The sequence below is a fragment of the Oncorhynchus masou genome, chromosome 9, assembly GCF_036934945.1.
Source record: "Oncorhynchus masou masou isolate Uvic2021 chromosome 9, UVic_Omas_1.1, whole genome shotgun sequence".
Classification (NCBI taxonomy): domain Eukaryota; kingdom Metazoa; phylum Chordata; class Actinopteri; order Salmoniformes; family Salmonidae; genus Oncorhynchus; species Oncorhynchus masou.
Window position 1 is genome coordinate 74541913 of NC_088220.1, and position 26845 is coordinate 74568757.

General features: G+C 45.4%; 1 protein-coding gene across 5 annotated transcripts in view; it reads left to right on the forward strand.

Annotated features, from left to right (window-relative positions):
• LOC135546622 (phosphatidylinositol 4,5-bisphosphate 3-kinase catalytic subunit beta isoform-like) overlaps positions 1 to 26845 on the forward strand; it is a 91429-nt gene that overhangs the window by 37493 nt on the left and 27091 nt on the right. For all 5 annotated transcript variants that reach the window (XM_064975198.1, XM_064975195.1, XM_064975193.1 and 2 more), the window contains 2 exons: positions 14495 to 14681; positions 21976 to 22204. In XM_064975198.1, coding sequence (XP_064831270.1) covers positions 14529 to 14681; positions 21976 to 22204 — 382 coding nt within the window. In that variant the 5' untranslated portion in view covers positions 14495 to 14528. The remainder of the gene's footprint in view (positions 1 to 14494; positions 14682 to 21975; positions 22205 to 26845) is intronic.

Here is a 26845-nt window from a genome sequence, read left to right on the forward strand (position 1 = left end):
GATTAAAGGACAAATGGGCACTTCTCCTCCAACCGAGATCTTTCTTTATAAGGTGGCAGGCTATGTTATGTGCAACTATGAATATTTCATTATATTTACACAGTGAATTTGTTAATTAGCATAACAATAGCTTTTTTTTCTTTCATTAAAGCTCCTATGATCGTAATGTAGGTGTAACTTTGTTTTAACACCATTGGCCTATTTCTATCGCATGTGTTGATTATCCGAGGTGACTTCCAGCAGCCCCTGTGTCATCCTGCCAGGGTTTAATATTCTCTGTGTTTCTGTGTTCTAGTTCGCAGTATGTTTGCCAGTAGCCATGTTAAAAGCCATGTTGGGGTCACGAGGTCATAATTATGACACAGGCGTTGGAGGGGTGTGACCTCAGGTTGAACACAATTAACACTGCAGCTTACTGTATCCACACAGAGAGAAATGCATATTAACATCATGTTTTGCCGTCTCTCAATCTTCTTTCTTGCTGTTTCCTCTCTCCTCATTCCCTCCCCATCTCGTTGTTACTCTTTCTCTCTCTCTCCATTCGTTATGTTTGGCAGGAGTGAGTTCTCTGCCTCCACCCAAATGTTCTCCCAGAGGCCTGAGGTTCATGTCAAGTGCAGCCACGCTGCACACTGAGTGGATTCCAAAGACTACATGATATAAGAACCATTTCTGGCTGTGGAGAGCTGGTGTGTCTGGCTGTGGAGAGCTGGTGTGTCTGGCTGTGGAGAGCTGGTGTGTCTGGCTGTGGAGAGCTGGTGTGTCTGTGGCGCGTTCACGTCTGGCTGTGGAGCGCGTGTATTGTGAATGGTCCTTGTTTATGAGTAGGTGTATGTGTTCACATACCACGAAGGAGGGGGGGTGCCAGACTTGTCTCAGAGGGGATATGACACACTGGCACAATCCTCCACCAATCTCCCTGCTGTAGTGATGCTGCATCACACAACTGTCATTACACACACAAGCTTAGCAGTGTTGTTGGAACAGTTTCAAAGAGTGGGAGATGATTGGTAGAGTGATGTTCAGTATTCAGGCGTGTGTTGAGCATGTGGTATGTGAACTTTAGGCTATGCTGCTCCTTTCAAAGGTTTATCCTTCCCTCTACTCCCTACCCCTTCCAATCAGAACCTGCATCGCCATCCCCAATCTCAGTAGTACTATTATACACACAGTCACCCTGCAGCCATAAGTGGGGAGGGAGTTTAGAACAGGCCTTTATGACGTCACAATGGATGATTTAGGATGTCACAATGATTTGTGATGTCTGCCTGGCCATAACTCTTGGCCACATCAGTGCCCTCTGATACAGGGGTGAGAGAGAGGGACAGAGCAGAGAGGAGGTAGAGGAGGGTTGTAGAGAGAGTGCTAAATCCAATATTCTGGGCCATTTCCCCTAAATTGGACAAATACAAGAGATGACACTGATGTTTACCACAGAGACAGGGACAGAGGGAAAACCGCAGTGTGTGTGTTTTTTAGTAAATGCATTCAAAGCCTTGCACACACAATGTTGTTATCTTCACCATATACCATATACATCCTCAATAATAGGCCTAATGTTTCCATTTGATTGTTGACCACTGGTTTAGCTACAGTAGGTCTACATGTGAACTACAGTAGAGGGTATTTATCCTCTTCAGTTTTTTCTATCATTTCCTGTTATCATATCCTGTCTGAAGTCTATAGCCACACTAAATCCACAAATAGGACCGTCTAGTGATTTTCTACATTTTCTGTCATGTTTGAGCAGCAGTGAGGGTGGGACTTTCACATATACACACCTTTCACAACCCTCATGCACACACACACACACACACACACACACACACACACACACACACACACACACACACACACACACCACCTGTTAGGTCAGGCCTCACTGAGTCAGAACCACAGGTTTACACACATACCGGTGCTACATCAGAATGTGTTTTAGTCACCTACATGTGCTACCACTGTGTACCACAACACTTCCACAACTCATCGCCTTACTGACCACACCTATTCCCCCCCCCACTCAGTGCCCTGCTGACAACACACACACACTCTATTTCCCCCCACACAGACACACCATTTACCTCCCCACTCACAAGGGGAGTTAACATGTTCAGAGCGGGAAGGGGTATGACATAGCAACGTGTGGGCTGATGTGGACCAGTGTGACTGGATGTGGTCAGGACAGTCCCTAAGCCCCCTTCCCCTCCTGAACACCCCCCGAGCTAGAGGAAACGCTGACTCAGGCTGCACTAGTATAGAGTGTGTGAGTGAGAAGGGGGGTGTAGGGTAGATCCTCTTTCTTAACTTACTGTAATAGTTTTGTGTCACAGGGGCCTCTTATCTACACACACACACACACACACACACACACACACTGCCCCACCGTAGACTAGAGTACTAGAGTGAGACTCTGCGACAGTTTACGAAGAACATAAGGACATACGTGTTAATAATCATAAAGTATTAGTCACAAAGTTGTTGGAGACCTTTTCAATAGATCAGTGTTACCTTGACAACAGTCCTTTCTTTCCACACTGACCATGATGGAATTATTTAATTAAGTGTGACAGTGTAATACGTGTGTCATTTGCTAAGGGTAATTAATATGGACTAGAATGTCCTAGTTCTTCAGTGACTCCTCTGCTTTCACATACACCTTACACATTCTCCCATACCCTTTACACTGTCATAATGACATCACACCTGTATGTCTCACACACAATCATTGACTCACGATACCAGGGAAATCTCATCAGGTTAACTCGACCTGTGAGATTTGCATTTATCTACAGTTGAAGTCGGAAGTTTGAAGTCATTACATGACACAAGTCATTTTTCCAACAATTGTTTACAGACTGATTATTTCACTTATAATTCACTATCAGAATTCCAGTGGGTCATAAATTTACATACACTAAGTTGACTGTGCCTGTAAACAGCTTGGAAAATTCCAGAAAATGTTGTCATGGCTTTAGAAGCTTCTGATAGGCTAATTAACATCATTTGAATCAATTGGAGGTGCACCTGTGAATGTATTTCAAAGCCAACCTTCAAACTCAGTGCCTCTTTGCTTGACATCATGGGAAAATCAAAAGAAATCAGCCAAGACCTCAGAAAACAATTGTAGACATCCACAAGTCTGGTTCATCCCTGGGAGCAATTTCCAAATGCCTGAAGGTACCATGTTCATATGGACAAAAAATAGTACGCAAGTATAAACACCATGAGACCACGCAGCCGTCATACCTCTCAGGAAGGAGACGTATTCTGTCTCCTAGAGATGAACGTACTTTGATGCGAAAAGTGCATCTCAATCCCAGAACAGCAAAGGACCTTGTGAAAATGCTGGAGGAAGCCGGTACAAAAGTATCGATATCTACAGTAAAACGAGTCCTATATTGACATAACCTGAAATGTCGCTGAGCATGGAAGAAGCCACTGCTCCAAAATCACCATTAAAAAAAGATAGTCTGTTTGCAACTGCACATGGGGACAAAGATTCAACTTTTTGGAGAAATGTCCTCTGGTCTGATGAAGCAAAAATAGAACTGTTTGGCCATAATGATAATCATTATGTTTGGAGGAAAAAGGAGGAGGCTTGCAAACCTTCCAAGCCGAAGAACACCATCCCAACCGTGAAGCACGGGGGTGGAAGCCTCAAGTTCTGTGGGTGCTTTGCTGCAGGAGGGACTGGTGCACTTCACAAAATAGATGGCATCATGAGGAGGAAAATGATGTGGATATATTGAAGCAACATCTCAATACATCAGTCAGGAAGTTAAAGCTTGGTCACAAATTGGTCTTCCAAATGGACAATGACGCCAAGCATACTTTCAAAGTTATGGCAAAATGGCTTAAGGACAACAAAGTCAAGGTATTGGAGTGGCCAATGCAAAGCCCTGACTCAATCCCATAGAAAATGTGTGAGCAGAACTGAAAAGGTGTGTGCGAGCAAGGAGACCTACAAACCTGACTCAGTTACTTCAGCTCTGTCAGGAGGAATAGGCCAATTCACCCAACTTATTGTGGGGAGCTTGTGGAAGTCTACCCGAAATATTTGACCCAAGTTAAACAATTTAACTTCTTGAAACTCCCCAACCCGGATCCGGGTTTGTGACTAAAGCCTCAGGCTCATTAGCATAACGCAACGTTAACGATTTCTGAAAATCGCAAATAAAATTAAAATAATGCGTTTGCTCTCAAGCTTAGCCTTTTCTTAACAACACTGTCATCTCAGATTTTCAAAATATGCTTTTGAACCATAGAAATTGACTAATTTGTGTAAGAGTATGCAAAGCTAGCATAGCATTTTGTGTAGCATGTAGCACGCAACATTTTCACAAAAACCAGATAACCAGATAAATAAAATCATTTACCTTTGAAGAGCTTCTGATGTTTTCAATGAGGAGAGTCTCAGTCACATACCAAATGCGCAGTGTTTCCTGAAAGCGTCTGTGTGTAGGAGAAATCGTTCCGTTTTCTACATTGCGTCTGGCTACCGAAACGAACCGAAAATGCAGTCACCTACAACGTGAAACTTTTTCCGGATTAACTACATAATATCGACCGAAACATGGCAAACGTTGTTTGGAATCAATCCTCAAGGTGTTTTTTCACATATCTCTTCATTGACATGCAGTTCGTGGAAGCTTGCTTTCCTCTCTGTGTCCCATGGAAAAATACTGGCAGGTGACTTTGCGCACCAATTTCGGCGCAGGACACCGGGCGGACACGTGGTAAATGTGGTCTGTTATGGTCAATCTTCCAATGATCTGCCCACAAATACGTCACAATGCTGCAGACACCTTGGGGAAACGACAGAAAGGGCAGGCTCGTTCCTCTTGCGTTCACAGCCATATAAGGAGATAATGAATAACAGAGCCTCAAAAATCCTTGTCATTTCCTGGATGCCATCTCATCTTGGTTTTGCCTGAAGCTCACGTTTTAGGGCACGCACAGAGAAGATCTTTGTATTTCTGGACACGTCAGAGTGTTTTCTTTCGAACGGTAGCAATTATATGCATAGTCGAGCATCTTTTTGTGACAAAATATCTTGTTTAAAACGGGAACGTTTTTCATCCAAAAATGAAATTGCGCCCCCAGAGCATCAACAGGTTAAAGGCAATTCTACCAAATACTAATTGAGTGTATGCCAACTTCTAACCCACTGGGAATGTGATGAAAGAAATACAAGCTGAAATATATAATTCTCTATTCTATTATTCTGACATTTCACATTCTTTAAATAAAGTGGTGATCCTAACTGACCTAAAACAGGGAATTTTTACTGTGATTAAATGTCAGGAATTGTGAAAAACTGAGTTTAAATGTATTTGGCTGAGGTGTATGTAAACCTCCGACTTCAACTCTATGTTCATTTAGCTATGTTCGGGACACATGTATCACACGTATTGGATTCAGTCCCCAGTGTTAAATTTCTTACCGAAATACGCACCCTGGGCCGGCTCCAGGTGCAGGCTTACGGCTGCAGGTGGAATTTCAAGACATATAGCTTTTAAACGGCAAAAAAATATATTTCCAAGATGGCGTAGCAGTCAGACGTCTTGTCTCGTCCCATGTATACATCTTTTTATATATTTTTCTTCGCATTCTTTTTAATATTTTTACTAAAGCTCAACTTAAAAATACACTCCTGTAACCCACCTCACCCAATGTGGTGTGGATCTGTTTTTTTTTCTAAAGTATTTCTATTTACCTCCGACTGAACCCCGCCAATATTTCACGACTGGAAAACCGACATAATCTGCCCGAGGAGCCCAACAGGCCCTCAGGCGCGATGTCCCCTGAAGGCCTATTCTGCTGACCGCGGCCTGCTAGCTATCTACAGCATATTGGACTGTTAGCTGATCCATCGGCCAGTTTCTTGGACCACTATACCCATTTTGCCAATTGGATTCGGACCCCTCTTCTACTTGGAACCCTACTAATTCCACGACTGGTCTATCGACGCCACCGCACGAGGAGGCAAGAACAGACTTTGCCCCTTCGCGACGTCCCTCTAAGGCCCTTATGTTAGCTTGCTAGCCCCGACCTGCTAACTGTCTGAATCGCTGTGTCCCCAGCCAGCCCAACCACTCACTGGACCCATACAATCACTTGGCTACACATGCCTCTCCTAATATCAATATGCCTTGTCCATTACTGTCCTGGTTAGTGGTTCACTGTAGAGCCTATAGCCCTGCTCAATATGCCTTAACCAACCATGTTGCTCCACCTCCCACATATGCGTTGACATCACCTGGGTTAAATGTCTCTAGAGACTATATCTCTCTCATCATTACTCAATGACTAGGTTTACCTCCAATGTACTCTCTTCCCACCATACCTTTGTCTGTACACTATGCCTTGAATCAATGCTATCGTGCCCAGAAACCTGCTCCCTTTACTCTCTGTTCCGAACGTGCTCGACAGTCAGTTCTTATAGCCTTTAGCCGTACCCTTATCCTACTTCTCCTCTGCTCCTCTGGTGATGTAGAGGTTAATCCAGGACCTGCAGTGCCTAGCTCCACTCCTACTCCCCAGGTGCTCTCATTTGTTGACTTCTGTAACCGTAAAAACCTTGGTTTTATGCATGTTAACATTAGAAGCCTACTCACTAAGTTTTCATTAGCACATTCTACCAACCCGGATGTCTTAATCGTGTCTGAATCCTGGCTTAGGAAAACTACCAAAAACCCTGAAATTTCCATCCCTAACTAGAATATTTTCCGCCAAGATAGAACTGCCAAAGGGGGCGGTGTTGCAATCTACTGCAGAGAGAGAACTCAGTAGGCTATCTTACTATCCAGGTCTGTACCAAAACAATTTGAGCTTCTATTTCTAAAGATTGACCTTTCCAGAAACAAGTCTCACCGTTGCCGCTTGCTATAGACCACCCTCTGCCCGAGCTGTGCCCTGGACACCATATGTGAATTGATTGCCCCCTATCTATCTTCTGAGCTCGTGCTGCTAGGTGACCTAAACTGGGACATGCTTAACACCCCGGCCATCCTACAATCTGAGCTTGATGCCCTCAATCTCACACAAATGTTCAATGAACCTACCAGGTACAACCCCAAATCCGTAAACACGGGCACCCTCATAGATATCATCATAACTAATTCGCCCTCCAAATACACCTCTGCTGTTTTCAACCAAGATCTCAGCAATCACTGCCTCATTGCCTGCATCCGTAATGGGTCTGCGGTCAAACGACCACCCCTCATCACTGTCAAACGCTCCCTAAAACACTTCACCGAACAGGCCTTTCTAATCAACCTGGACGGGGTATCCTGGAAGGACATTGACCTCATCCCGTCAGTAGAGGATGCCTGGTTATTCTTTAAAAGTGCCTTCCTCACCATCTTAAATAAGCATGCTCCATTCAAAAAATGTAGAACTAGGAATAGATATAGCCCTTGGTTCACTCCAGACGTGTCTGCCCTTGACCAGCACAAAAACATCCTGTGGTGTTCTGCATTAGCATAGAATAGCCCCCGTGATATGCAACTTTTCAGGAAAGTTAGAAACCAATATACACAGGCAGTTTGAAAAGCTAGCCTTAGCTTTCCTAACAGAAATTTGCATCCTGTTGTACAAACTCCAAAAAGTTCTGGGACACTGTAAAGTCCATGGAGAATAAGAGCACCTCCTCCCAGATGCCCACTGCACTGAGGCTAGGAAACACTGTCACTACCGATAAATCCACAATAATTGAGAATTTCAAGAAGCATTTTTCTACAACTGGCCATGCTTTCCCACCTGGCTAACCCTACCCCGGTCAACAGCCCTGCGCTCCCCACAGCAACTCGCCGAAACCTTCCCCACTTCTCCTTCACCCAAATCCAGATAGCTGGTGATCTGAAAGAGAGGCAACATCTGGACCCCTACACATCAGCCGGGCTAGACAATCTGGACCCTCTTTTTCTGCAGAAATAATTGCAACCCCTATTACTAGTCTGTTCAACCTCTCTTTCGTATTGTCTGAGATTCCCATAGATTGGAAATCTACCGTGTTCATCCCCCTCTTCAAAGGGGGAGACACTAGACCCAAACTGCTACAGACCTATATCTATTCTTCCCTGCCTTTCTCAGGTCTTAAAAAAGCCAAGTTAACAAACAGATTACCTACCATTTAGAATCTCACTGTACCTTCTCCGCTATGCAATCTGGTTTCAGAACTGGTCACGGGTGCCACGCTCAAGGTCCTAAACGATATCATAACCGCCACCGATAAAAGACATTACTGTGCAGCCATTTTCATCGACCTGGCTCAGGCTTTCGACTCTGTCAATCACCACATTCTTATTGGCAAACTCAACAGCCTTGGTTTCCCAAATGATTGCCTCGCCTGGTTCACCAACTTCTTCTCCAATAGAGTTCAGTATGTCAAATTGGAGGGCCTGTTGTCCAGACCTCTGGCAGTCTCTATGGGGGTGCCACAGGGTTCAATCCTCGGGCCGACTCTCTTCTCTGTATGCATCAATGATGTCGCTCTCGCTGCTGGTGATTATTTGATCCACCTCTATGCAGACGACACCATTCTGTATACCTCTGGCCCTCCGTTGGACACTTAACTCTAGCGTCGAGCAATCCCGTATCCGGGAGCGTAATCATAGCCTCAAGCTCATTAGCATAATGTAACGTTAATAACTATTCATGAAAATCACAAATGAAATAAATATATTGGCTCACAAGCGTAGCCTTTTGTTAACAACACTGTCATCTCAGATTTTCAAAATATGCTTTTCAACCATAGCTACACAAGCATTTGTGTAAGAGTATTGATAGCTAGCATAGCATTAAGCCTAGCATTCAGCAGGCAACGTTTTCACAAAAACAAGAAAAGCATTCAAATAAAATAATTTACCTTTGAAAAACTTCGGATGTTTTCAATGAGGAGACTCTCAGTTAGATAGCAAATGTTCAGTTTTTCCAAAAAGATTATTTGTGTAGGAGAAATCGCTCCGTTTTGTTCATCACGTTTGGCTATGAAAAAACCCCGAAAATTCAGTCATTACAACGCCAAACTTTTTTCCATATTAACTCCATCACACCAGCCTCTTCCCCCTAGGCCTGTCCTCTGTTCTCACACCAGCCTCCCCCCCCCCCCCTCCAGGCCTGTCCTCTGTTCTCACACCAGCCTTCCCCCCCCCCCCAGGCCTGTCCTCTGTTCTCACACCAGCCTCTCCCCCCCCCCAGGCCTATCTTCTGTTCTCACACCATTCCCCCCCCCAGGCCTGTCTTCTGTTCTCACACCATCCCCCCCCAGGCCTATCTTCTGTTCTCACACCATTCCCCCCCCCAGGCCTGTCCTCTGTTCTCACACCAGCCTCTCCCCCCAGGCCTGTCCTCTGTTCTCACACCAGCTCCCTCTCCCTGTGAAACCTGACCCAGAATCAGACCTCTGGCTGGTTGGCTTCCATCATGCACCTGGTAACCCTGCTCACCTGGAGTGTGTGTGTGTGTGGCAGGAGCAGACATGTCAGGCAGCTCCATCCATGCCATAGTATGTCGTTGTACAGCACACTCATTGCAATTGCCGCCAGTCTACTGATGTCCAGTGTGTGTTTCCTCATGTTAGGTGTGACTGCGTCAGACAGACGCACTGTGGTGTCATGTTTCCTTTCATGTGTGTAACCTGGGCTCCTTCATGACGTCACCCTATGGCTTCCTGCATTGTTTGTCTGAGACAGGCATTCAACTGCACATTTGATGAGGTGCTTAGTAGAGTTGGAGGATATGGACATGAATCACCTGAATTGATGAGATAACGATAAATAGAGCAATACGTTTAAACTTCTACTACTCGTTTGATGGTTGTACCACCATCAATTGTCCCATTAACAATCACCCATATCAGCAAACTTATTTCATTTCAAACTTCACATTTCTCTAGTATAGGCTACTTATCATAATGAACGAAATCAGAAAAATGCCTGCGAAAAGTGATCGATATGGTCGCTGTTGATCATTTTTGGTTTATCGTCCCAGATCTAGTGCTTAGTTCCACAACTTACCAATGGGTCGGTGTGTGTGTTTACTTAGCCCTGTCTTGGTGGCTCAGTAATTGTCTCCCTGAGAGAATGGCCCAGTTCTAGTTCTGAGTGTTGAATGACAGTCAAAGAACAGTTGTATCTGCATAGCTGATCATGTTAAAATCAAATCAAATTTTATTTGTCACATACACATGGTTAGCAGATGTTAATGCGAGTGTAGCGAAATGCTTGTGCTTCTAGTTCCGACAATGCAGTAATAACCAACAAGTAATCTAACTAACAATTCCTAAACTACAGTCTTATACACAGTGTAAGGGGATAAAGAATATGTACATAAGGATATATGAATGAGTGATGGTACAGAGCAGCATAGGCAAGATACAGTAGATTGTATCGAGTACAGTATATACATATGAGATGAGTATGTAAACAAAGTGGCATAGTTAAAGTGGCTAGTGATACATGTATTACATAAGGATGCAGTCGATGATAGAGTACAGTATATACGTATGCATATGAGATGAATAATGTAGGGTAAGTAACATTATATAAGGTAGCATTGTTTAAAGTGGCTAGTGATATATTTACATCATTCCCATCAATTCCCATTATTAAAGTGGCTGGAGTTGAGTCAGTGTCAGTGTGTTGGCAGCAGCCACTCAATGTTAGTGGTGGCTGTTTAACAGTCTGATGGCCTTGAGATAGAAGCTGTTTTTCAGTCTCTCGGTCCCAGCTTTGATGCACCTGTACTGACCTCGCCTTCTGGATGATAGCGGGGTGAACAGGCAGTGGCTCGGGTGGTTGATGTCCTTGATGATCTTTATGGCCTTCCTGTAACATCGGGTGGTGTAGGTGTCCTGGAGGGCAGGTAGTTTGCCCCCGGTGATGCGTTGTGCTGACCTCACTACCCTCTGGAGAGCCTTACGGTTGAGGTGGAGCAGTTGCCGTACCAGGCGGTGATACAGCCCGCCAGGATGCTCTCGATTGTGCATCTGTAGAAGTTTGTGTGTGCTTTTGGTGACAAGCCGAATTTCTTCAGCTTCCTGAGGTTGAAGAGGCGCTGCTGCGCCTTCTTCACGATGCTGTCTGTGTGAGTGGACCAATTCAGTTTGTCTGTGATGTGTATGCCGAGGAACTTAAAACTTGCTACTCTCTCCACTACTGTTCCATCGATGTGGATAGGGGGGTGTTCCCTCTGCTGTTTCCTGAAGTCCACAATCATCTCCTTAGTTTTGTTGACGTTGAGTGTGAGGTTATTTTCCTGACACCACACTCCGAGGGCCCTCACCTCCTCCCTGTAGGCCGTCTCGTCGTTGTTGGTAATCAAGCCTACCACTGTTGTGTCGTCCGCAAACTTGATGATTGAGTTGGAGGCGTGCGTGGCCACGCAGTCGTGGGTGAACAGGGAGTACAGGAGAGGGCTCAGAACGCACCCTTGTGGGGACCCAGTGTTGAGGATCAGCGGGGAGGAGACGTTGTTATCTACCCTCACAACCTGGGGGCGGCCCGTCAGGAAGTCCAGTACCCAGTTGCACAGGGCGGGGTCGAGACCCAGGGTCTCGAGCTTGATGACGAGCTTGGAGGGTACTATGGTGTTGAATGCCGAGCTGTAGTCGATGAACAGCATCCTCACATAGGTATTCCTCTTGTCCCGATGGGTTAGGGCAGTGTGCATGTGGTTGAGATTGCATCGTCTGTGGACCTATTCGAGCGGTAAGCAAATTGGAGTGGGTCTAGGGTGTCAGGTAGGGTGGAGGTGATATGGTCCTTGACTAGTCTCTCAAAGCACTTCATGATGACGGAAGTGAGTGCTACGGGGCGGTAGTCGTTTAGCTCAGTTACCTTAGCTTTCTTGGGAACCGGAACGATGGTGGCCCTCTTGAAGCATGTGGGAACAGCAGACTGGTATAGGGATTGATTGAATATGTCCGTAAACACACCAGCCAGCTGGTCTGCGCATGCTCTGAGGGCGCGGCTGGGGATGCCGTCTGGGCCTGCAGCCTTGCGAGGGTTAACACGTTTAAATGTTTTACTCACCTCGGCTGCAGTGAAGGAGAGACCGCATTTTTCCGTTGCAGGCAGTGTCAGTGGCACTGTATTGTCCTCAAAGTGGGCAAAAAAGTTATTTAGTCTGCCTGGGAGCAAGACATCCTGGTCCGTGACTGGGCTGGATTTCTTCCTGTAGTCCGTGATTGACTGTAGACCCTGCCACATGCCTCTTGTGTCTGAGCCGTTGAATTGGGATTCTACTTTGTCTCTGTACTGACGCTTAGCTAGTTTGATAGCCTTATGGAGGGAATAGCTGCATTGTTTGTATTCAGTCATGTTACCAGACACCTTGCCCTGATTTAAAAGCAGTGGTTCGCGCTTTCAGTTTCACGCGAATGCTGCCATCAATCCACGGTTTCTGGTTAGGGAATGTTTTAATCGTTGCTATGGGAACGACATCTTCAACGCACGTTCTAATGAACTCGCACACCGAATCAGCGTATTCGTCAATGTTGTTATCTGACGCAATACGAAACATGTCCCAGTCCACGTGATGGAAGCAGTCTTGGAGTGTGGAGTCAGCTTGGTCAGACCAGCATTGGACACACCTCAGCGTGGGAGCTTCTTGTTTTAGTTTTTGTCTGTAGGCAGGTATCAGCAAAATGGAGTCGTGGTCAGCTTTTCCGAAAGGGGTGTGGGGCAGGGCCTTATATGCGTCGCGGAAGTTAGGGTAACAGTGATCCAAGGTTTTTCCACCCCTGGTTGCGCAATCGATATGCTGATAAAATTTAGTGAGTCTTGTTTTCAGATTAGCCTTGTTAAAATCCCCAGCAACAATGAATGCAGCCTCCGGATAAATGGTTTCCAGTTTGCAAAGAGTTAAATAAAGTTTGTTCAGAGCCATCGATGTGTCTGCTTGGGGGGGGGGGGGGGATATATACGGCTGTGATTATAATCGAAGAGAATTCTCTTGGTAGATGCGGTCTACATTTGATTGTGAGGAATTCTAAATCATGTGAACAGAAGGATTTGAGTTCCTGTATGTTTCTTTCATCGCACCATGTCTCGTTAGCCATAAGGCATACGCCCCCACCCCTCTTCTTACCAGAAAGGTGTTTGTTTCTGTCGGCGCGATGCGTGGAGAAACCCGTTGGCTGCACCGCTTCGGATAGCGTCTCTCCAGTGAGCCATGTTTCCGTGAAGCACAGAACGTTAGTCTCTGATGTCCTTCTGGAATGCTACCCTTGCTCGGATTTCATCAACCTTGTTGTCAAGAGACTGGACATTGGCGAGAAGAATGCTAGGGAGTGGTGCACGGTGTGCCCGTCTCCGTAGTCTGACCAGAAGACCGCCTCGTTTCCCTCTTTTTCGGAGTCGTTTTTTTGGGTCGCTGCATGCGATCCATTCCGTTGACCTGTTTGTAAGGCAGAACACAGGATCCGCGTCGCGAAAAACATATTCTTGGTCGTACTGATGGTGAGTTGACGCTGATCTAATAAACAGTAGTTCTTCTCGACTGTATGTAATGAAACCTAAGATGACCTGGGGTACTAATGTAAGAAATAACACGTAAAAAAAACTAAAAACTGCATAGTTTCCTAGGAACGCGAAGCGAGGCGGCCATCTCTGTCGGCGCCGGAAGGGTGGCCAAGATGGTGGCTCCAAATGGGCATGATCCTGCATTCGCTGCGGAGCCAAAATGGACCCAAGCACTTAACACCATTAGAGACAATGGGGCTGCTGCTTGATTTACCTTTAGTGTTATTGAGCCAAAATGGAGATTGAACTGTGGTCTGCTAGAGCACTTAAACACAAGCTCTTTAGGAAGAGGTCATTACAGAAAGGCAACGGTGAGTGTGGATGGTCTATTGTGGTGAAACACTGAGCCAGAATGGAAACTGGGAAGCATGTGGTTCTTTACCAAAGCTGCTGAAGCACTTACTGTTTGTGTGTGTGTTTGGGCGGTGGTACTTGAACCACCCCCTAAAACCAGAAACATCACATCCGTTACATTTTAGAAAGGAATTTTGAAAACCTGGCAACTCTAGTCCCACACTAACATCCATCATTGCACACTCACAGGAGGATTTGAGAAATGGCAGCTAAATTTACCTTGACTCCCCGTTTACTTGATAATTGCCTTGGCAACGGCCTCGGGTCCAGGCGAGGGGGGGAACCAGAGCATGTTGTCATGGGTGAGAAGAGAGGTTGGTGACCTTTTGTTCCTGTGTTTGCTTAGTGGGCATTCCTCTGAGGGCTGGCGCTCACCCAACCATGGCCGGTCTCAGTGTTATAGAGGGCTCCCCCCGGGGGTGAAGATGGAGCAATACAGGCTCCTCAGCCAGACACCACCCAACCTTTAGTCATTAGTAAAGGGCATCAGATTATGCCTGCCTCTCAATAGGACAATAGGAATTGGAAGAAGTCTGAGTTGTGTACCATGTGGTTGTGTGGTTCTTCAGCAGTTCATGGTTACTCCCCCTAACGGTCCTCTTTCCTCATCCCAGGTCCTTATGGTTGAGCTGGGTGTTGGTCCCTACGATGCCTCCTGCCATGACAAACCTCATGGACATGTGGGCAGCCCACTCCCAGCTGTCTGGAGAGGACCTGGTCACTGTGGACTTCCTGTTACCCACCGGCATCTACATTCAGATGGACGTCCCCAGAGAGGCCACCATACAACACATCAAACTGGTAGGAGGGGAACAGGGGGTAGGCTCGAGTATGTATGTGTTTTGGGAGAGTGGGTATGTGTTTTGGGAGAGTGGGTATGTGTTTTGGGAGAGTGGGTATGTGTTTTGGGAGAGTGGGTATGTGTTTTGGGAGAGTGGGTATGTGTTTTGGGAGAGTGGGTATGTGTTTGTTGTGTGTGTCAGTGGAATTACGTGATTTTATGACGCTTGTAGGTATTTTTGCTGGGTTGTCTGTAGTTAACAGGAGTGTCTATCCTTAGGTTTAATCATTTCAGACAGCAGTCAAATCAGTGCAGTTGCCATTTAGAGCAGCATTGGAAAGTATAGACTCCTAGAAAAGGCCTACTGTGCATCAAGATGTTTTTCTCATGAGAATTCAGTACAATTATAATGCTATGGATTTCTATCCACATTGCCTTCCCAGCTCTACAGCATCTTCAACCTTACAGGCTTTCCTATCTCTCCAATTAGAATAGAAGGCAACACATTAGTTTACAACATTCATTAGTTTAACGCAGATTGGTTAGGATGTTTTTAAAGAATGTGTTGACTGGCTGAAGTTCTGGTTCTGAGCCATTGTAAAAGGCCATCATAACAACTAGAACAAGCTGTAGGCTGCTGTAGACTGCCGTCTCCTCTTCAGTCCAGACAGACGCTGTCTAATGGGTGTTATGACACAGCTGGCGGCTGGCGCGGTTTGTTTGTCTCTGAGCTGCACTCACTGCATGCAAATAATGCTATGACATCATACGTGACCCGGCTAGTGGGTTGAGGTGGGGTGAGATGGAGGCCAAAGGTCAGCAATATAACAATCCACTGTAGTTTTTACTGTCATTTAAGGTGTTATATTTTGGTCCCAATTAGTGTTTTTTTTATGATTCTAGTTTAAAGTGTAAATACTTTGGAGGATGCTTTTTATTTTACCCTTTGGTGAGATCCCTCTCCCTCCTGGTGTTATCCACCAGTCTGAGACGCGCACAGAGAGACCCCCACACGCGCGCACAGAGAGACCCCCACACGCGCGCACAGAGAGACCCCCACACGCGCGCACAGAGAGACCCCCACACGCGCGCACAGAGAGACCCCCACACGCGCGCACAGAGAGACCCCCACACGCGCGCACAGAGAGACCCCCACACGCGCGCACAGAGAGACCACACGCGCGCACAGAGAGACCCCCACACGCGCGCACAGAGAGACCCCCACACGCGCGCACAGAGAGACCCCCACACGCGCGCACAGAGAGACCCCCACACGCGCGCACAGAGAGACCCCCACACGCGCGCACAGAGAGACCCCCACACGCGCACAGAGAGACCCCCACACGCGCACAGAGAGACCCCCACACGCGCGCACAGAGAGACCCCCACACGCGCGCACAGAGAGACCCCCACACGCGCGCACAGAGACGGCATGTTTTCTTCAGACAGGCTTAGTTGAATAGCACCTGGAGTTGTTCAAACGTTTGTTCTGTGAGTGTGAACAGTATGTAATGTCTGTTTCTCTGAATCACCCCTGACTCCAGTGTTCCTAATGAGGAGTAACTGAACACTCCAATTCACAGAAGTGTTTGTTTGTGTCTCTGCTTTTCGTATGTCCAGATAACGTGGCTAACATCTTTTTTTGTAGTTGTGCAGTCTTATGTGTTATGTCCTGGTAAGTAGGCTAGCCGTTAAGCTACAGTCTGGCTACCTGTTGTTGAATTAGGTTTAGAGAGGGCTACTGAGGGCTTGTTCAGTGGAAATCTATTCCCTGGAGCCAGTGAAGAGGAGATATGGAGGAAAGCTCAATGAAATGAAAAAGCATCTGTGTGTGACGGCAGAATGCGAGAAGGCGAGGAGTCAAATGTCTACAGTTTGCTGATGATCTGGTGCTTCTGTCACCAAACAAGCAGGGCCTACAGCAGCATCTAGATCTTCTGCACAGATTCTGTCAGACCTGGACCCTGACAGTAAATCTCAGTAAGACCAAAATAATGGTGTTCCAAAAAAGGTCCAGTTGCCAGGACCACAAAAACAACTCCATCTTGACACCTTTGCCCGAGAGCACACAAAAACATGCATACCTCAGCCTAAACATCAGCGCCACAGATAACTTCTACAAAGCTGTGAACGATCTGAGAGACGAGGCAAGAAGGGCCTCTATGCCATCAAAATGATCATAAAATTTGATATACCAATTAGAGGTTGACCGATTAATCGGAATGGCCGATTAATTAGGGCCGATTTCAAGTTTTCATAACAATCGGAAATCGGCCATTGTTTTTGCCGTCGATAAAAAAAAAAACGTTATTTAACTTGGCAAGTCAGTTAAGAACACATTCTTATTTTCAATAACGGCCTAGGAACGGTGGGTCAACTGCCTTGTTCAGGGGCAGAACAACAGAGTTTTACCTTGTCAGCCCGGGGAACTAATCTTGCAACCTTACAGTTAACTAGTCCAACGCTCTAACCACCTGCCTCACGAGGAGCCCGCCTGTTACGCGAATGCAATTAGAAGCCAAGGTAAGATGCTAGCTAGCAATAAACCTAAACAAACATAATCACTAGTTATAACAACACATGGTTGATGATATTACTAGTTCATCTAGCGTGTCCTGCGTTTTTACATTTTTAATTTCACCTTTATTTAACCAGGTAGGCTAGTTGAGAACAAGTTCTCATTTGTAACTGCGACTTGGCCAAGATAAAGCATAGCAATTCGACACATACAACAACACAGAGTTACACATGGAGTAAACAAAACACAGTCAATAATACAGTAGAACAAAAGAAAACAAAGTCTATATACAGTGAGTGCAAATGAGGTAAGATAAGGGAGGTAAGGCAATAAATAGGCCATGGTGGCGAAATAATTACAATTTAGCAATTAAACACTGGAATGGTAGATGTGCAGAAGATGAATGTGCAAGTAGAGATACTAGCATGTAAAGATAAATACTATAGGGATGAGGTAGGTAGATAGATGGGCTATTTACAGATGAGCTATGTACAGGTACAGTGATCTGTGAGCTGCTCTGACAGCTGGTGCTTAAAGCTAGTGAGGGAGGTCTGAGTCTCCAGCTTCAGAGATTTTTGCAGTTCGTTCCAGTCATTGGCAGCAGAGAACTAGAAGGAAAGACGACCAAAGGAGGAATTGGCTTTGGGGGTGACCAGTAAGATATATCTGCTGGAGTGCGTGCTACGAGTGGGTGCTGCTATGCTGACCAGTGAGCTGAGATAAGGCGGGGCTTTACCTAGCAGAGACTTGTAGATAACCTGTAGCCAGTGGGTTTGGCGACGCGTATGAATTGAGGGCCAACCAACGAGAGCGTACAGGTCGCAATGGTGGGTAGTGTATGGGGCTTTGGTGACAAAACGGATGGCACTTTTGGAGGCTATTTTATAGATGACATCACCGAAGTCGAGGATCAGTAGGATGGTCAGTTTTACGAGGGTATGTTTGGCAGCATGAGTGAAGGATGCTTTGTTGCGTTATAATTTTGGATTGGAGATGCTTAATGTGGGTCTGGAAGGAGAGTTTACAGTCTAACTAGACACCTAGGTATTTGTAGTTGTCCACGTATTCTAAGTCAGAGCCGTCCAGAGTAGTGATGCTGGACGGGCGAGCAGGTGGGGCAGTGACCGGTTGAATAGCATGCATTTAGTTTTATTTGCATTTAAGAGCAGTTGGAGGCCACGGAAGGAGAGTTGTATGGCATTGAAGCTCATCTGGAGGTTGGTTAAGTGTCCAAATAGGGGCCAGAAGTATACAGAATGTCTTCTGCATAGAGGTGTACCAGAGAATCACCAGCAGCAAGAGCAACATTATTGGAGAATTGGAGAAGTTGGTGAACCAGGCGAGGCAATCATTTGGGAAACCAAGGCTGTTGAGTTTACCAATAAGAATGTGGTGATTGACAGAGTCGAAAGCCTGAGCCAGGTCGATGAAAACGGCGGCACAGTAATGTCTTTTATCGGTGGCGGTTATGATATCGTTTAGGACTTTGAGCGTGGCTGAGGTGCACCCATGACCAGCTCTGAAACCAGATTGCATAGCGGAGAAGGTACGGTGGGATTCGAAATGGTCGGTAATCTGTTAACTTGGCTTTCGAAGACCTTAGAAAGACAGGGTAGGATAGATATAGGTCTGTAGCAGTTTGGGCCTAGAGTGTCATCCCCTTCGAAGAGGGGGATGACCGCGGTAGCTTTCCAATGCATATAATTGATGCAACGCTGGGGGATGATTTAACAAACGCGCATTTGCGAAAAAAGTACAATCGTTGGACGACTAAACCATAAACACCAATGCCTTTCTTAAAATCAATACACAGAAGTATATATTTTTAAACCTGCATATTTATCTAAAAGAAATCCAGGTTAGCAGGCAATATTAACCAGGTGAAATTGTCACTTCTCTTGCGTTCATTGCACGCACAGTCACTGACAGAATAAAAGTTTTGTTTTTGAAAGGATAATTTCCGGATTCGACCATATTAATGACCAAAGGCTCGCTCCTATTTCTGTGTGTTATGTTAAATTAAGTCTATGATTTGATAGAGCAGTCTGACTGAGCGGTGGTAGGAACCAGCAGGCTCGTAAGCATTCAAACAGCACTTTCATGCTTTTTGCCAGCAGCTCTTCGCAAGCACAGCACTGTTTATGACTTCAAGCCTATCAGCCTAATGGCTGGTGTAACCGATGTGAAATGGATAGCTAGTTAGCGGGGTGCGCGCTAATAGCGTTTCAAGCGTCACTAGCTCTGAGACTTGGAGATGTTGTTCCCCATTGCTCTGCAAGTGCCGCGGCTTTTTTGGAGCGATGGGTAACGCTGCTTCCAATAATCTGTATCGGCGTTGAAAAATCATAATCGGTCGACCTCTAATACCAATTAGGATCTGGTTAAAAATACTTGGATCCGTTATAGAACCCATTGCCCTTTATGGTTGTGAGGTCTGGGGTCCGCTTACCAACCAAGAATTCACAAATTGGGACCAACACCAAATTAAGACTGCATGTAGAATTCTGAAAAAATATCCTCCATGTATAACATAAAACACCAAATAAAGCATGCAAAGCAGAATTAGGCCGATACCCACTAATTATCAACATCCAGAAAAGAGCTGTTTAAATTCTACAACCACCTAAAAGGAAGTGATTCCCAAAGCTTCCATAACAAAGCCATGAACCTGGAGAAGGGTCCCCTCAGCAAGCTGGTCCTGGGGCTCTGTTCAAACACAAACAGAGCCCCAGGACAGCAACACAATTAAACCCCACCAAATCATGAGAAAACCAAAATATAATTATTTCCCATGTGTGGAAGTAATTAACAAAAAACAGAGTAAACTAGAATGCTATTTGGCCCTGAACAGAGAGTACACAGTGGCAGAATACCTGACCACTGGGACTGACCCAAAATGTAAGGAAATCTTTGACTATGTACAGACTCAGCGAACATAGCCTTGCTATTGAGAAAGGCCGCCGTAGGCAGACATGGCTTTCAAGAGAAGTATGTGCACACTGCCCACAAAATGAGGTAGAAACTGAGCTGCACGTCCTAACCTCCTGCCAAATTTATGACCATATTTGAGACGCATATTTCCCTCAGACTACACAGACCCACAAAGAATTCGGAAAAAAAACAAATTCAATTTTGATAAACTCCCGTATCTACTGGGTGAAATACCACAGTGTGCCGTCACAGCAGCAAGAAAAGGGCAACCAGTGAAGAACAAACACCACTGTAAATAGAACCCATATTTATGTTTATTTATTTTCCCTTTTGTACTTTAACCATTTGTACATCTTTACAACAGTCTGTGTGTGTGTGTATATATAAACATTACACATACAGAAGTTTCAAAATACTAAAGACATTACAAATGTTATATATGATACATATATATAACATTTGTAATGTCTTTATTTTTAAACTTCTGTATGTGTAATGTTTACTGTTCATTTTGATTATTTCATTTTTGTATATTATCTACTTCACTTGCTTTGGCAATGTTAACATATGTTTCCCATGCTAATAAAGCCATTTGGGGGAGATGTATTTCCCCCAACTAAAGATGTTTAGGAGGAGAGACGTCACCAGACAAAAGGCTTGCCAGCCAGCTAACATTAAACCCCACCCAGGCACTATTTTCTAGACAGCACAGTAGCTGGGTGGAGCGCAGACAGGACGTGGGCATGACATTTATCAGGGGCACAATGACACATCCGCTCAGCCACCATTAGAATACCTAATCTTTCACTTTTATTCTAATATAAGGATATGTGGCCTGATATTCGTCCTCGACTAGCCAACAGCACAGGAACCGTTGTTACTTGTACCCAATAAGTGTCGTTTTAGGGGAAAAATACATTGTTACATTGCATGCCCATCCAATGTGTATGAAATAAAAAATAAACTGAATGTCAGACAAAAATATTCAAAAGATACTGTTGAAAGAAATGAAGTTGTAATAAAATGTCTTAAGTTATTCTGTTGCTTCAAGGTGCTGACTTCTAAGAGGGAGTGTCATTTTAGTTAACAGTAGTGATCATGTGGTCTCTGGTTGGTTACAAATAGCATGGTGGTTAAATGTGACAGATAATTAGATGTCACACAATGGATAATAACAACACATTTGTTAAGTAACAGCAATTATTTGTCATGTGAACATAGGACAGCCAAATAGTAAACAGTAATTCAATCTAGGATGTGGTAAAAGTTGAAAACCGGGAGTGTTTTTGTTTTAGCCTCTATAGGTCTATACTTTGGGGACTTGGTCTGATGTTATGATCAGTAAGTTGATTATGGCAGAAGAATGTTGTGGCAAGGGGTTTAACTTGTTTGTATGACATGAGGTGACATGACTCCTTGTCTTCTACTCTGTCCCCATGTTTATCTTCTTGGTGACCTTTTGGCTCAAACACAAACACACCCTGTGACTGCGCAACGGGACATGATTCATGTCCTGATTGGTTTGTGGAAGTATGATTCATGTCCTGATTGGTTTATTCAGGACCTGTGTCATGTTTATATTTCCCTGTCATCATCATATGGTTGTTGTTCATCCATTGGTTGTTAACATTTCAGTCATGCTGATTCTTAGAACTACTGTTGGCTTTAGACTCTGTATTATTGTGATGTGAGTCATGATGCTATTGGCTAATAATTGAGGTTCCACTTGTTGTTGTAGATCCTATATTGTAGAGGCTGAGCCTGTCTCTGTGTCGCCTGTGATACAGGTAGATTGTCAACTTGTCTTGCCATAGTTTCTGTAATAACTCTGTTATCCCCCTCTTCTTCCTCCTCCTTCCTCATAGCTCCTATGGAAGCAGGCCCAGTCATACCCCCTGTTCCCTTCTCTGGGGGAGATGGAGGGCCACATGTTTGAGTGTGTGAACCAGGCAGCGGTGCACGAGGAGCTGGAGGATGAGACCAGGCGCCTCTGTGATGTCAGGCCCTTCTGGCCCATGCTCAAACTGGTCACACGTAACTGTGGCCGCGCCGAACGCCTACTCGACTCCAAGATCGGCGTGCTCATTGGAAAAGGTGACACCTACTCTCTCACTCACACACTCTGACACACAGCTACAGTAGACCCCCACACTGATGTTTGACCTGTGGTTTGAACAGGGTAGAGATGCTCCTAGATAGTGATCACACACATACTCTGCAGACACAGCTACAGTAGACCCCCACACTGATGTTTGACCTGTGGTTTGAACAGAGTAGTGATGCTCCTAGATAGTGATCACACACACACTCTGCAGACACAGCTACAGTAGACCCCCACACTGATGTTTGAACAGAGTAGTGATGCTCCTAGATAGTGATCACACACACACTCTGCAGACACACAGCTACAGTAGACCCCCACACTGATGTTTGACCTGTGGTTTGAACAGGGTAGTGATGCTCCTTGATAGTGATCACACACACTCTGCAGACACAGCTACAGTAGACCCCCACACTGATGTTTGACCTGTGGTTTGAACAGAGTAGTGATGCTCCTAGATAGTGATCACACACACACACTCTGCAGACACAGCTACAGTAGACCCCCACACTGATGTTTGACCTGTGGTTTGAACAGGGTAGTGATGCTCCTAGATAGTGATCACACACACACTCTGCAGACACAGCTACAGTAGACCCCCACACTGATGTTTGAACAGAGTAGTGATGCTCCTAGATAGTGATCACACACACACTCTGACACACAGCTACAGTAGACCCCCACACTGATGTTTGACCTGTGGTTTGAACAGAGTAGTGATGCTCCTAGATAGTGATCACACACACACTCTGCAGACACACAGCTACAGTAGACCCCCACACTGATGTTTGACCTGTGGTTTGAACAGAGTAGTGATGCTCCTTGATAGTGATCACACACACTCTGCAGACACAGCTACAGTAGACCCCCACACTGATGTTTGACCTGTGGTTTGAACAGAGTAGTGATGCTCCTAGATAGTGATCACACACACACACTCTGCAGACACAGCTACAGTAGACCCCCACACTGATGTTTGACCTGTGGTTTGAACAGGGTAGTGATGCTCCTAGATAGTGATCACACACACACTCTGCAGACACAGCTACAGTAGACCCCCACACTGATGTTTGAACAGAGTAGTGATGCTCCTAGATAGTGATCACACACACACTCTGCAGACACAGCTACAGTAGACCCCCACACTGATGTTTGACCTGTGGTTTGAACAGAGTAGTGATGCTCCTAGATAGTGATCACACACACACTCTGCAGACACACAGCTACAGTAGACCCCCACACTGATGTTTGACCTGTGGTTTGAACAGGGTAGTGATGCTCCTTGATAGTGATCACACACACTCTGCAGACACAGCTACAGTAGACCCCCACACTGATGTTTGACCTGTGGTTTGAACAGAGTAGTGATGCTCCTAGATAGTGATCACACACACACACACTCTGCAGACACAGCTACAGTAGACCCCCACACTGATGTTTGACCTGTGGTTTGAACAGAGTAGTGATGCTCCTAGATAGTGATCACACACACACTCTGCAGACACACAGCTACAGTAGACCCCCACACTGATGTTTGACCTGTGGTTTGAACAGGGTAGTGATGCTCCTAGATAGTGATCACACACACACTCTGCAGACACAGCTACAGTAGACCCCCACACTGATGTTTGAACAGAGTAGTGATGCTCCTAGATAGTGATCACACACACACTCTGCAGACACAGCTACAGTAGACCCCCACACTGATGTTTGACCTGTGGTTTGAACAGGGTAGTGATGCTCCTAGATAGTGATCACACACACACTCTGACACAGCTACAGTAGACCCCCACACTGATGTTTGTCCTGTGGTTTGAACAGAGTAGTGATGCTCCTAGATAGTGATCACACACACACTCTGCAGACACAGCTACAGTAGACCCCCACACTGATGTTTGAACAGGGTAGTGATGCTCCTAGATAGTGATCACACACACACTCTGCAGACACAGCTACAGTAGACCACACTGATGTTTGACCTGTGGTTTGAACAGAGTAGTGATACTCCTAGATAGTGATCACACACACACACTCTGCAGACACAGCTACAGTAGACCCCCACACTGATGTTTGACCTGTGGTTTGAACAGAGTAGTGATGCTCCTAGATAGTGATCACACACACTCTGCAGACACAGCTACAGTAGACCCCCACACTGATGTTTGACCTGTGGTTTGAACAGAGTAGTGATGCTCCTAGATAGTGATCACACACACACTCTGCAGACACACAGCTACAGTAGACCACACTGATGTTCGACCTGATGTTTGAACAGGGTAGTGATGCTCCTAGATAGTGATCACACACACTCTGCAGACACACAGCTACAGTAGACCCCCACACTGATGTTTGAACAGGGTAGTGATGCTCCTAGATAGTGATCACACACACACTCTGCAGACACACCACCACCGGTTAATCTCTGTCTCCAGTGTATTGATATCTTTGCCTTGGCTGTCAGATGTGAGTCGTCTTTTCAGATGTTTTATGTCATCATCCCAATATCAGCTGACGTCAGGCCCGTCGGATGCAAAACAATCCGATTTGAATAGACAGGCTCCTGATGTCTGTTACATCGTCTGTCACTCAGTATTATCTGTGATGGTGCTAAGGCGCTGTGCTGAGTGGAGGCGGCAAGCCAGACCATCACGGTAATGGTAGGGAAGATAAAGCCCCTGGGTGGAACGGTCAGTCTATTGAGTTGATACACACAAAAATAAATGTTATTGCACACATGTATATGCATGCACGCTTACACACTGGTGATGCGGTTTTACTCATTACCCGCGCCCCCCGCGGTTATATCCAGGACGGACGGGTTTAGGGTCATTAAAGGTTAAATATTGGGTGGCGTACAGGTTGTTTCTCTTAATTCAATCTGTAAAAACAATTGTATATCCATCTGCTGTATTGACATTTTATTTTCATTATTTTAGGCTGTCATGAGCCTAAGCTTTAGGGCCGAACTGTACACGTACCGAAGAGCCTACACAGCCAATCGCCAAATAATGCTTTAGGAACAGACAGAGATGGATAACATCAATACAGAGGCTAAATCGTTTCTTCTTCTTGAACTGCACTGTTGGTTTAGGGCCTGTAATGAAGCATTTCACAGTAAAGTCTACACTTGTTGTATTCGGCTCATGTGACAAAGTTTGATTTTGAAAAAGAACATTGTCGAAGTTTAATTCAATAAGACAAAAGCTGCCGAAAGGAGAGTTGAAAATGAAGAGGTGGGAAGGCCAGAAAAGTACAGTTTAGGAAATAGTTGGTAAAGGGGTAAAAGAGGATGATAGCAGTGTGGCTGTGTGATGATTGTGAGGCGCTATACAAATTTGACGGTAACTCGACAGAGAATTCAAATAGGCCTATGGCACGTCAAGGGAACAGTAGCCTACTGTTCAGATGGGTTAAATGGAAACTGGAACCTGGACACTGACTGTAGGATTAAGCATTTCTTGCAGTAAAATTATACACCAAATTTAATTTTACCTTTAATTTTACAGGAGTCGAGAAATGTGATTTTCTTTCTGCATCTTGAGGGAATGCAATGCTCAGTTAGTACCTCTACAGATAGTATGTACTTCATCATAAAAGCTGATATTTCAACCACATAAAATATGCATCCAAGCCGAACTGAAATCTTATCAGAAACACATTGGGTCGTTTTCACAGCTTTCTTTTTCTTTACAACCAGTCAAATTAATGTTATTTGGATATTTTGCACAGAAAATATTTTTGTTGCTGCGTTATTGTATTTTCTCCCCAACCCCTAAATGTCTTTGCTCTGCCAATGATGACAGAGAGAACTTTACCGACGTCAACTAGATTGAAGTATTCATGCTATCTATCTATTACATTACTCTGTTGAGCAAGGGTTTATTTAGTCTTCATATAGGGGTTTATTTAGTTCACATATAGTCGGGTGGTTGCGGATGGGTTATTAGCAATTGCGGGTGTGTGTGAACAAACACACACAGTCGTGTTGGCCTGAGGGTGTATGGGGACATAGATGGTAGGGGTCTATGGAGGTCCCCTAGGCTGCTGGCCAACCAGGCGTGTTCAGAGAGGGAATCAGTGATAGTAATTGAAGGAGACTCATCCCATGTTGATATTCTCCCTCTTGGCTCTGCTTTTTTTGTCAGATGTGATCTGTAAAAGGCTTTTGTCAGTAAGCGGTACTCAAAACAGCCCTGAGGTGCTGGCTAGCCACACACACACTGAGGGAGTTCTGGCTAGCCACACACACACTGAGGGAGTTCTGGCTAGCCACACACACACACACTGAGGGAGTTCTGGCTAGCCACACACACACTGAGGGAGTTCTGGCTAGCCACACACACACACTGAGGGAGTTCTGGCTAGCCACACACACACTGAGGGAGTTCTGGCTAGCCACACACACACACACACACACACACTGAGGGAGTTCTGGATAGCCACACACACACACACACACACACACACACACTGAGGGAGTTCTGGATAGCCACACACACACACACACACACACACACACTGAGGGAGTTCTGGATAGCCACACACACACACTGAGGGAGTTCTGGATAGCCACACACACACGCACACACACACACACTCACACACACACTGAGGGAGTTCTGGATAGCCACACA